The sequence below is a fragment of the Cavia porcellus genome, unplaced genomic scaffold, assembly GCF_034190915.1.
Source record: "Cavia porcellus strain 051 isolate PalLab524CR breed Dunkin Hartley unplaced genomic scaffold, mCavPor4.1 scaffold_21, whole genome shotgun sequence".
Lineage (NCBI taxonomy): Eukaryota > Metazoa > Chordata > Mammalia > Rodentia > Caviidae > Cavia > Cavia porcellus.
In genome coordinates, this window is record NW_026947504.1 from 7,145,436 (window position 1) to 7,157,843 (window position 12,408).

At 53.9% G+C, this 12,408-nt stretch overlaps 1 protein-coding gene across 3 annotated transcripts in view; it reads left to right on the top strand.

Annotated features, from left to right (window-relative positions):
- The first annotated feature begins 27 nt into the window (after positions 1-27).
- Positions 28-12,408, top strand: part of Psd2 (pleckstrin and Sec7 domain containing 2) — a 42,077-nt gene continuing 29,696 nt past the window's right edge. Inside the window, exons 1-2 of one of the 3 annotated variants that reach the window (XM_013141176.3) lie at positions 28-167; positions 11,379-11,809. In XM_013141176.3, coding sequence (XP_012996630.1) covers positions 11,430-11,809 — 380 coding nt within the window. In that variant the 5' untranslated portion in view covers positions 28-167; positions 11,379-11,429. Of the gene's footprint in view, positions 168-8,378; positions 8,665-11,378; positions 11,810-12,408 lie in introns of those variants that run through there. The other 2 variants (XM_005006946.4, XM_003477154.5) reach the window with 2 other exon arrangements.

Here is a 12,408-nt window from a genome sequence, read left to right on the forward strand (position 1 = left end):
GTCCCCCACCCTGCTCAGCCTCTCCGCAGCCGCCGCTCCGCCACCTGAAGGGACAGACGCGGGCCGGGAGCCGGGACAGGCGGCCGAGGGGCGGGACGGCCGGTCCAGGGCGGCCTCCGCATGGACCCGCCGTGAGACGCTAGATCCAGCGGCGGGCACCCGGAACGGTGAGTGGGGCGCGGGCCACCGGGTCCCCGGGACCAGCGCGCTCGGGACCCCGCCCCTCCCCTCCTGAAGCCGGGCTGGGGACCAGGAGGGTCCCCGGTGTGGGCAGAGAGACTTACGCAGGGTGGCAGGGAGCCACCCTCCGCCCTCTGTGCCCGCTGGGGTCTGCTAACAAAGCTACATTTTGAGATCAATTCCGCTGTGGCTGGAGCATCCGAAGGATACGGTTGTCATGGAGATGGGGCCGAGAGAGGAAGCCCGAGATGGCCGGGTCTGGGCCACGGAGTGGGGGTGCTGTAAAAAGCCCCAGCCCAGCCTACAGGGAGGGTCAGGGATGGCCAGCCCAATTATCTCCTGGGCGCTACCTCCGGTTCCCCTCCCCCTTTTGTATAATCTGAGTGTAAACATGTGCAGCGATGGAGTGCCAGTGGCAGTTTGGTGGTCCATGCTCTCCGAGCATTGGGTGCTGGGGCCTTGCCAGCAGCCACCGTCACAACGGAGCAGCTTTGAGGATTTATTTCTGTTTCCACTTTCCCAACTTTGACAGCCGGGCTCGGTGGCCAGGCCTCCCAGGCTGGCTGGCTCCACCGCTAGAGCAGGGGCTAGCGTGGGGGCGTGGCAGGCACCAGGCAGAAGAGGAGACAAATAATGGCTGTGGCGGCAGCACGAATGGAGGGGGCCTTGGAGAGGCCCAGGACTGGATGGTCAGGGAGTCTAGATTCGGGGCCCACCCCCATCAGTTGGCCCCCTCCTAGGAGGAGGTATCCAGACTCCTGATGTCCCTGGAGAATCTGAGGGCTCCCTGCAATGAAAACTGGGGTCATTGTTCCTGCACAGGCCTGGGGGGGCCATGTCCAGGGTCCACCCTTTTGTCTTGAGGCCATCTTGTGAGCTGGGGGCAGATGTAGCAGTCACAGTGGAAGAGGGTGCAAGACTCCAGGCGGGCTCAGGACTAAGAAGAGGACTCGGGGTTTGGCTGCCATGCAGGGGCAGCCTGGGGCTGGGAGGAGGGGTTTGGATTCTCCTGGTTTCCCAGCTCCTTCCAGACCATGGGGACAGAACTGTTCAATGCAGTCTTTCGCCAGCTTCCAGGACACAGGGTGAGGTATATTTGAAGGCCAACCCCTGGCCCTTGGCAGATACAGACCTTCCACTCTCTCTCCTGGGAGGTTAGGACTCAGTCTCACTGGGAAGCCATGAGTTCTGTGAGCTGGGTTCTCTGAGTCAGTGACATGGCCAGCAGGCCTTTTGCTTCCCACCTCACATCTGTAGAGGAGAAATCTGTCCTCCCAAAGCCCTTTTTCCTGCTGTGTGGCAGAGACAATAATTTCAAGTGAGACTTCTGCAATGTTTTGTCCTGGTAGAATATGGCAGACCCATAGGGTGCAGTTGGAACCCTCAGAGGGGTCCTGCATGTTGAGGTGAATAGGTGGGTAGTGGCCCCAGCTAAAGATGGAGGCGTGAAAAGGTGCGCTTGAAAGGCCTCCCCTGCTAGTGTCCCTGGCAAGGTTGAAATCTCAATGTTTGGGTTATTTGTACCTTGAAGCCCCAGGCTTGCCCTGTGCTGGGCTGAGAGGTCCCTTTCTTGCTGCTTGTCTTGGTTATGGGGTGCACACTGCTCCAGAGTCCTGCCCATAGTGCCTCCCAGGTTGTTCCTGAAGGGGCGGGGTAAAGCCAGCTGGAAAGAGTGACTTCTTGCTCTTAGCAAGACTGAGAGGAGCTGGGGGTGTTTCCTTTCCAGCTTCCATCTACTGAGTGGCATCACTATGCTGGGTACGTCCCACAGCCTTGAGATGGAGGCACAGCTATTCCTTCCTTTTTTTGTACCAGGGATCAAACTTACAATCTTGTGCTTGCCAGGCAGGCACTTACACCACTGAGCTAAATCCCTAGCTCTATTCCTTCCATTTTGTGGAGAGGGTGCTAGAGCTCAGGCAGAAGTTACTTATTTGAAGTCACTTGGTTAGTAAGTGACAGAGGCAGGATTTGTGCCAGGGGAGAACTTTCTGATGTTCAGACCCATGTCCCTAACCTCATCCTCTTCTTCCCTAAAGATTCAGCTTAGGAGAGAGGTGGGCCTGTGTGTACTCTATCTGTGCCTTGGGGTGACCTTGGGGAAACTGGGGCACTAACATGGGGTCTCTTAGGAAGGCAGGATAAAAGCATTGTCATTCCGGACATTAGCGTGCAGGAGATCTGCGCTGCCTCCTGTGACAGACAATGCTCTAGACTTCCATTGCCAGATGGTCTTTTCCAGGAAAATCTGTTTTGAGCGGCATCTTATGTCTCAGGCTCCATATTTAGCCTGGCTCCTTGAACAGGAGGATACACTCAGGCTGTCACCCCTAAGGCATGTTTGGAGGGTTGGGGTGACTTAGGGCCAGACCTAGCTCCGTACCACAGCTGACAGAGATGGGTCCAGGTCTCTGCCCTGGCAGAGAGCTGTCCTGCTGGGGTCCTTTGGGCTGGCTGTTTTGCTAGTCCTAGCTCCCCTTGAGAGTTTGCTCCTAGGGGAGTCTTTGTCTTGGGGTCTGGCCCTCTTTTGGTAGTGAGTCAGGTGTGCCTGCCTGACCTGTGTGACTCCAGCATTCAGCCTGGGGCAGGGTCATGGGCCACCCTGGTACAGCCGTCTCTGAAGCATCTGCCTGTGCTTCTGTGACCTCACTTCTGATCTTGTCACACCCACTAGCACACCAGGCACCCCCCACACACCCTTTACCTAGAGACCCAGATTTGCCAGTTATTAACATTTTGCAACATTGGCTTTTCTGTCTGTCTGTCTGTTTACCTGCCTACCCTACCTATCTTTTGAAAGTAAGTTGCAGCCATCCAAACACTTTTGTCTGGGAATGCTTCAGCATGAATTTCCAGACAGGATATTTTCCTGTCTGGCTGTACTATAGCAAAATGGCTATACTATTATCATACCTGAGAAATTCAGTAATGATATGATTAGACCTAATATGTTACTCTAGTAATGTCTTGTGTAGCTATTAAATTTTTTTGGTCAAGGAATATGCATTTTACTTAGTTATTATGTCTCATTTAATCTGGATAGGTGCCTTGATTTACAATTTTTTTTTCAAGTGATTTGTCCATTTTGAAGTCTTGAGGAATATTCTGTATTCTACATTTGTCTTCTTAGTTGCTCATAATTAGATTCAGGTTAAACACTTTTGGACAAGCACATCCCATAGGTGATTTCGTACCCTCCTCAGTGTGTCACATCAGGAAGCATGTGCTGTTAGCTTGTCCTGTTAGGCTACTTGGCTGAGGAGACCCGTTATCTCAGTCCTGCTCCTCCCACCTCCCTGCCTCTGGAAGCTTCATCCACCTGGTCACCTGTGCCCCGCACATACATATCCATGCACTAGCAAAGCTTGCTGGACATCTACTTCAGACCAGATGCCAGAGAGTTGGGGGTCCTATGGACATGAGGTGGGGGTCACAAGCCAGTTGGAGTCTGTTGATGTGTAACAGAGGAGACCCAGAAAAAGAGGGAGAGGAGAGGGCATAGGGACTGAGACAGAAGGGCCCAGGCTGGAGCTGTCCTGGATTGTGAGCCACAGTTGGCCTTTCCCCAGGGGTACTGGGAGCCACTGAAGGGCTCTTCAGAGGGAATGACCCTGGCACAGTGTTCAGAGGAGGAGGATTGGTTAGATCCTCATAGTGGAAGAGACCAGTCTGGAGGCACTGGCAGGAGGGAAGGGACTGAGGAGACAGATGGAGAGGCCTGTGTTGGGCTAGCACAAGGCAGGAGGCTTGGGAAGGGTGAAGGAGGGGGAGTGTTCAGGGACCTCCTGAGGTCTGAGGTCCCTTTCAGGTCAGAGGAAGAGTATGTGGGAGACTGTTCCCCAAGGTGTGGTGGCCACCTGTGGTCCACATCTCAGGAGCCCATTTTGAGTTGAGGGTGGAGGAGATCCCAAACAACCCACAGTGAGAATTGGTGGGGACTTCTAGCCACCAGTGCTTAGGGACTTGAGCAAGCCTGGTGCCAGCTACCTGTATAAGTCAGGAGACTCCAACTCCTTTACTTTATTGGGTTTCTTCATAATTAGTTGGCAAAACCCAGGTCTGGTTAAAGGCAGCATCTGGCCAGCTCCAGACTGCATCTGTGCCACTGAATTCATGGGGCAAGGAAAACCAGTACCTTGACAGTCCCATGTGAAGCCCACCTGGGGAGATCAGAATGGCCCTGGTTGCTGTCCAGCCCCAGAAGCTCTGTGTGGAGTCCGTCACCGCTCCCCAGGCTCACGGCTAGTTCACACTTCCTCCTCCGCCCCCAGCCCAACCTTTCCACCATCCCCTCCCTTTCAGCCTTTGAGAAAATAACCTGAACTTCTGCAGGCCCCAGAGCTGCTCTTTCTGCACCTGACTCCACCTTCTCCCTCTCTGCAAGCAAAGTGTCCTGCTTCTACTGAGGCCACTCTTCTACTTGTGCCCTAAGTCTTGGGCCCACGTGCCTCCTGGGAACACTGTCCTTGCAAGTCATCAGTTGCCCCTGCATCATCTGTTTCTCTTCCCTGCCAGATTCTTTTCTCCTCTCTGCCGGATTGTGCCCCCAGCAGGTATGCTGCTGTCACTGTCCCATGGGAAGATTGTCTTCTTGTCTCCTCCAGCCTGTACCTCTGCGTCTTTCGGCTTGGTTTTCTAGGAAAACCCGCCAGAAGTGCTGTCTGGCTCCACCGCCTCCACCTCCCTCCGCTCACCCTCTGACTCCACTCCCGTTGGGCTGTTGCTCCTGCATCCCACTGACTGCCCTTCTCTTCTCAAGGTCACCAGTGACCTCTGTGCTGCTGAGCCAAAGGCCAGTTTCAGCCCTCATCTGCAGTCCTGGACACTATTGTTCCCTCTTCCTTGTCTTCCATGACCGTTCTCTCGTTTTTCTCACACCTCAGGGTTGCTGCTTCTGTTGCTGGTTCCTCTCTGCCCCTCTTGCTGCAGGAGCAGCTGAGGACTCGGTCTCTGCACAGACAGCTTCCCCATCACACTGATCACACCTAGTTCTGTGGCTTTAAGTGCCACGTATATGCTGTCACCCCACATTCATATCTCAAGCCTCAGTTTCCCTCCCAAGCTGGAGGAGCCTACTCTGTACCTCTCAACATTCATGCCCATTGGACACCTCTACCTCAGCTTGTCCAATCTCAAGCTCTCGTCTTCCTGGCCTTCCCCATCTCCCACTTTGTCCTCTGGTTACTCTGGTCCCAAACTCTGATGTCTCCTTCTGTTGTGACCCATGCACTGCCCATCAAAAGATGAGGCTTTATGAGTGGAGGGGAGGTCACAGGGAAGTGAGGTAACGGTTCTCTTGGGGGTGGCTGTGGATGTGGGATCTAGAGTGTGGGGAATAGAAAACTGGGCAGAGAATCCTGGACAGAATTCTTGGTTCATCTCAGCTGTTGGAGCAGCCTCAGGGAGAAGGCTCAGAGAGCTAGCTCTGTGCACCTCGGGGTACCCTGCTTCTCCTCTGTCAGGGTGTGGCTAGTTTTCAGGCCTCAGTCCTCTGGAACTTGTGGGATCTGACTCAGTGCACAGGGTCATGGGTCAAATGGGGCTCGAGAAGCAAGATGGGTCCCAAGTACCCTGTGAAGTGGGACACAGATCCGTGGTCAGTCTGGGTGTAGACTCCCTTAACCAGGACGACCTGGCCCTTGGTTGTTCTGGGTAATGGACGTTCACTCTGGAGGGAGGTCAGGTGAAGGTGGCCTCATCAGCTGTAAACATGACTTGGGATTTGACAGTAGACACTGTGGATTTCATTAGTGGTAAGGACTCTCTAAATCAGCATGCAGATGTATGCAAATGCTAAGCAAATGAGGGTGTCATGTGGCTGGGGGATACGGAGAGGAGCAAGCTGGGAGATGTCAAGGAATGACCTTTGCAGAGTGGGGTCCCTGACAGTCCCAGGGGCTGTGGAGTACATGCCGACAGGATGCAGATGTGCACCTATCCCTGGTGCACAGCAGATGTGCACTGCTGCCTGACCGACGACGGTGAGAGGGGAGAGGCCTTCTCAATGCCCCTCCCTCAAGGTAAAGATTGATTTCCCCAAGGTGAAACCAACGGAGGAGAGCAGATGGTGCTGGACTCATTCTTAACTCCAAATGGATACTGCTGGAGGAGATGAGTATTTTTGTTTGTTTGTTTTGTGTTTTTGGTTTTTTTTGTGTGTGTGTTTTTGAGGTAAGATCTTGCTATGCAGTTTGGGCTGGCCTTGAGCTCACTTTGTAGCCCAGGCTGGTGCTGAACTTGCAGCAATCTCCCTGCCTCAGTCTCCTGGGTGTTGGGATTGCGCCACCACACCTGGCTGGGAAGAGCACTTTTAAGGGAGGCCCCAGTTCACAGCTCTTTCCTGATGCCTGCTGTGGCTCTAGTACCTTGACATGATAAGTGTGAACCAACCCTTAGGTGCAAGTATTGATGGGGGCAGGGCCATAGGGTGCTCGCTTCCTTGGGAAAGGGTGAGAAGCCCCCCTCTGTTCCTTCCCCGGTCCCCACACAGACTTTCTTTGCTTCCATCTTCTGCCTGGGCCTCTGAGGTCCCTGCTTTAAAACCTGCTCTGACTAGGGGCTGGAGGTTTAGCTCAGCAGCATAAGCGTCTGCCTTGCAAGCAGGCAGTCCTGAGTTCGATCCTCGGTACCGATAAAAAGGAAAAAGACAAAAAAACAACAATAACAAAAAACCAACCAGCCAACCAAACAAACAAACAAAAAAAAAAAAACAAAAAAAACCTGCTCTGACAGCTGCCAGGGACGAAGGTCTGCAAGGCTGAAGAACTTGAGCTGTGTGCTCCTTCTCTGAACATCTGACTTGGAGTTGGGCAGCCAGTTGGTTCCCTTTAAGACCCAAGAGGGTTCTAGAAGGCCCTTTAAGAGCACTGCACACACCATCTTCTGTAGTCTTCACAGAGCCCTGTGATGTGGGCAGTGTTAGTACGCTTCATTTTTTGGGAAGGTAATACTAAGGCTCAGAGTGGCGAGCATCCCTCCTGAGGCCATATCAGTGGTGGGGAGCAGAGCTGGGATTCTTTGGCCAGGCCTTTCTGTGTGTGCCTGCACCTTGATTTGCTGTGCTAAGTGTCTCTAAGGTACTTGTTGCTGCACAAGGTGGTTCAAGTTAGGAAGCCCGTGCAGGTCAGAAGGGTTAGGGTCACTCATGGTTAAGGAAGCAGAGAAGTTCCCAAGGCTCCTGGGAGAATGCTCCTTCTATATGAGCCCAGGCTCCTCCTTGCCTTGGGTGATGCGGGTGTGAGGAAGCATATGCCCAGGCTGACCTGGGAGCAGGGATCCTTGGGGTACTGGGATGACCGAACCGTTGGCTGGCAGAGGCCATGAGAGTGTGGCACCTGGGTGATCCAGGGACCTGACCAAGGGAACCGTGAGCCCTGGAGTGCCCAGGCTTGAGCCAGCTTGGGTCTCAAACCTTGGCTGGGAGGGGTATAACTGAGCACTTCTTACATGTCAGCTGTTTGCACTGATTTTAGATAGATGGGCAGAAAGTTCGTGAACAGATCAAGAGAGGAGTTTCAATTTTGCTTCATTTGCTGACACTCCATAGGGGAGGTGATAGCTGCATCCTGTCAGTCAGAGGGCCTCTCTAGGGAGGGAGGATTAGAGTTGAATCTTGCATGGCAGAAGAGAGAGCCATTTAAAGATCTAGGGGAAGACCATTCTAGGCCAAGGGTACAACTGATGCAAAGGCCCTGAGGTGGAAATGAGCTCAGGGAGCTCAAAGAAGGCTAGAGTGGCTGATGGGAGATGGTGAGAGGGTAGCAAACCAGTTCAGGCAGGGCCTTTTTAGGTCATGCTGGGGAGACTGGATTCTAATCTAAGGGTGAGGGGAAGCACTGGAGGGTTATGAATGAGGGAGGCACGTGATACAATTTGTGTTTTCACAGCTCACTCCAGCTGTCATGGGGAGAGTGGGGAGGGAGACAGGACTGTGTTGAGAGCAGCTGAGACCCAGAATATGTGTGGCTTGGTGCCAACCAGACTCTACTATGATTGTGATCCGTGTTGGCTAGCACTGAAAAAGAGGCTGCTGGACACAAGGTCATCTCAAGGACTGTGGTAGCCTCTGCTTGAAGGGGGGCCTGGATTAGGCTGAACGAGGCTGCAGGGATCTTGGCCACCGACAGCCTGTTATTTGTAGGCGTCTCCTTGGGATGGATGCCTGGCGGCCCAGCTGCATTCCCCGGCCCTGCTCTTGCCAGGAGGACTGGAGACAGGCAGGGTCACTGCTTTGGGCCAGTTCTCTTGATTGAGGATTTGGGCCTTTGATTTCAGGGGAGGCTGTGGTAGGGGCCTGGAAACTGGGGCTCTTCTTGCACTTCTAGCCCGTCTTGCTGGAGAGAGAGGTCACTCCTGGTTGTAGAAGCAGCTGCTCATTGTGTGATCTCAGGCAAAGCTTTTGTCAGTTTTGTGCCTCAGTCCTGTCCCCACCTGTCAAGTGAGATGGAAAGAGTGAAGCTCGGCCTTTGCTCCTTGACCTCTGTGGTAAGTTTGCTCTTCCTTGGATCTCAGCTCTCTTAGTATTGTTGTCTTAAGTTCTTCCACCAGCCCCAGGGGAAAAGAACAGAGCTGAGCCTTTCTTTCTGCAGATGACCTCCTACAGACCAGAGGAATCAAGTTTAGCCCAGGACCCCCAGTGGTTTAGAGGGCCTTGGGGCATTGTTTTACATTTCTACCCTGAGCTTCTCCTTTATGCACCCCTCCTAGTGCTCAGCAAGAGAGGGTTCTGGCTCAGCTATTCTAGGCTCAATTGGCTGTCAGCCCAGGCAGGGACTCTGGGCCCCCCACTTAGAACAGAACTCAATGCTGCCCCTGTCTGCCCACCCCAGAAACCAAGGATGTGGCCTACTGCCCAGTGTTGGCAGAGCCTTTATCCCACTGCCAGCTGTAAGCCTTGGTGGGGCAGGTAGGGCTGGAGTAGCTTGAGGCAGCTACTGGGAGTTACAGAGTAGCACAAAGGCCTCCTGGGAGGGCCTTGATTTATCCACAGCCCTCTTTTTGGGACTGGTATAGACTGGGAAATTTTTGGGCTTCCCTGGGGCTTGAGGCTCAGCTTCTAACCAGGGGTATGGGAGCCCAAGCATTCTGGCTTGGAAAGCAGGCCAGAGGACTAGAACTCAGGAAGTGGGCCCCAAAGCCCCACTTTCTCCCCTCTTTCTGTTCTAAATGCTCCCTGCAGCTCCCCCAGGAGTTTCAGTTGAGGAGGTGACCTTCCGTCTCTGTCCTCTGGGTATACAATTGGAGGGAACAGATTGAAATAGCAACCACAGCAGCGGGGATGTAGGCCATACAAGGAAGATTCTTCACTCCATGCTGAGTCCCAAGGACCCCTAGTGTCTGAGGTTCAGAGCTCAGATAGTCTATAGCCTGGCTTCAGATATTATTTATTTATTTGTAAGTAAAATCTTACTCTCATGCTGTAGTTAAAACTCTAGGTGAGGCTGGGTGTGGTGGCACATACCTGTAATCTCAGCACTCAAGAGGCTGAGGCAGGAGGATTACCTTGAGTTAGAGGTCAGCCTAGACTACTCAGTGAGTTTCAGGCCAACCTGAGTTATGGAGTAAGACCCTGTCTCAACAAAAACAAAAACAAAATACCCTGGATGAGAATCCGATTAGATGGGTGAGAGCCACAGATCAGTTTGCCCTCTCTTTTCCACTCCACGTTTGAAAGCTCAGGGTTAAATGAATTTTACTTGGTCTTCAGTAGCTGAGTTCTCTGTTAGGGGCTCAGAAGCCCCAAGAGAAGCAGACCTATCTTCCCTGCTGGGTTTGTCTTTTCAGGCAGGAAGTTCTTCTGGGCATCTAATTCATTTCCCATTTCCCACATTTGCCTCATTATAAGAGTAACAGATCTCCTCCCTGCAAAGCCTGGTGCATGGCTCTGGGGCAGGAAGACTGTGTTTTAACAGGTCCTCTGATGACACTTATGAGCAGGCCCACACAGGGTGTGAGGGTCTCCATTCTTGTTACTGTGATGACAGTATGTCCTGCTGCAGCCCTGAAAGCAGACCCATCCCTCTGCGCTCCCAGCCTCTCCTGAGCCTCCAGCAGTCCTTCTCTGAAGGAGAGGAGAGTGGGGATGCCGGCCAGCCAAGGTTCAAGAGAGGAGAGAGGAAGTGGTCCAAGGAAATGCCCCAGCTTCCTGCCTCTGTGTGGTTCCCCAGTGAGGGGCTGGTCTACTCCCGCAGCAGAGGGCAGGTGGACGGGCTTGCCTAGACTATCTGGGGCCAGAGCCAGGGAGAAAAGGAGGGGACAGTGAAACCACTGCTGCTGTCCATCACCTCTACATTCTCCAGCTGGGATGCTGTTGGGAAAAAGCCTCTGGGAAACATGAGCCATTGTAAGGGGCAGTGGGTGGAGATGGAGGGTCAGTGCCCAACAAAAGCTGAAGGGGGTGGACTGGCCTGGGCAGTTCGGGGAAGTCACCACACGAAGACCCACATGAGGCCACACAGAATGTTGGCAGAGCAGCATTTGACTCCCCTAGCAGTGCTCTCCCGAGTACTTCCTATCAGTCACCTCTCCTCAACACAGGGCAAGCTCAGGTGGGGCCCGGGAGTGGAGGGAAGCCCTTTGTCCTTTTTCCTGGGTGCTGGAGAGGCAACCTGGTTCTTTGTGAGGTTCTCGGGTGGCGCTGCACCCGCCCAGCACCCTGGACAGCGCCACACGCCGCCTGTTGGCCTCGCTGTGGGCTGTCCCCAGTGGCTGATGCTCTGATTAAGCTGCGCTTCTGTTACCTTCTTTACCTCGTCTCTTAACACCCGTTTAAAGGCAGCACCTACCCCAGTTCCCTCCGTTAACCACAGAGATCTCTGGCTCCTGGCGGTGGGGCAGAGAACACGCAGAGAGGCTGTGGGCTGGCTGTCGGGTTTGTCTCCAGCACTCACCAGTGAGTGGATGGGGCCTTCTTCAGTTCCTCCTCATCTGAGTCTTCCTCAGGGGGCTTTGGTGAATCACAGAGGGCACAGTAGAGACACACAAGAGTTAACAAAGAAGCCAGGGCTGAGGCGAGTGGGCCTGGCCTGGGCAGGAGGAGAAAGACCCGAAATTAGGCTCCAGACACGAGGATCCTGAGATTATCTTGGCCAAGTTCCTGCCCACAGTGGGCTGTCTTGGTGCTGGTTCCACTGGGCTTTAGACGACCAGTCCCTGCCTTGTCTGACCCACCCTGACTTCATCTCTCCATCTTCCACCAGCTGTACTGGAGTCCCAGGAGCCATCAGGACGGAGAGGAAGCAGCGGCTGCCATGGATGAACGCAAGCTGCCGTCGCTGCTACCTGAGGAGAGCAGTGCCACCTGCGACCCTAACCTGGAGCCGGAGGAGGAGCCTGGGGCCCAGGATGGAATGGCAGCCAGTGAGGGTCTGAGCAGCTGCCCTGGCAGCCCAGGGCATGAGAAAAGGGACACCCTGTTGGACAGTGAGGAGCCCACAGGGGACCCAGGTGAGGCTGGGCCGCTCTCTGGCCTCAGCCTCAGCCTCTCCCTCACCAATGGCCTAACCCTCGGACCAGAGATGAATACTGTGGAAGATTCAACAGAGTCCAGTGCCTGGAGGGATGGTAGGCTGGCAGAGAGGGACGCTGTCTGCAGCAGCCTCTATCCAGACACTGAGGACTCTCAGCTGGGGTAAGTGGCATCTTGGGATGGGGTTTGGTATATTTGACAACTCCATGGCTATGTGGCCTGGATCTCTGGCTCTTTCTATCTTTTTCACACATAAGATGGGGATTTCATATTCCTATTTTGTCTAGTTTCTGGGTGTTTTGGGGCAACAGAGCCAGGAAAAGCATTAAAAAAGCGGCAGGCTTGTTCTGTCCCTGGCCGGCACCCTTTCAGCCTCCCATGCAGGCTCACAATGTGAAGCAGCTGTAGGTGTCTGAGGTGTGTGCTGTGGGTGTGAGCAGCTGAGCTTGCAAGCCTTTGTGCACCGTGTGGCTGTGCCTTTCCATCCAGGTGGGACCTGGGCAGTTGCCAGGAGCTAGCAGAGGGGGAGGAGATGGAAGGTTGAGGCTTCTGAGACTGCTGTTTGTATTCAGGTGGCTTTTTGATTTACGGTGGGTAAAGATGGGGATAGAGAGAGGTTTGAAAATTGGACAGATGGTTTTCCAGCCTGTCAGAGCCTCCTCAGGTCTGCTGAGTTGCGGGGAATGGGAGATGGTGGCATCGCCTGTGGCTCTGACAGTGGGCTGAGAGTTCTCCGAGGGCAGGGCGCTGTCTTATTTGAA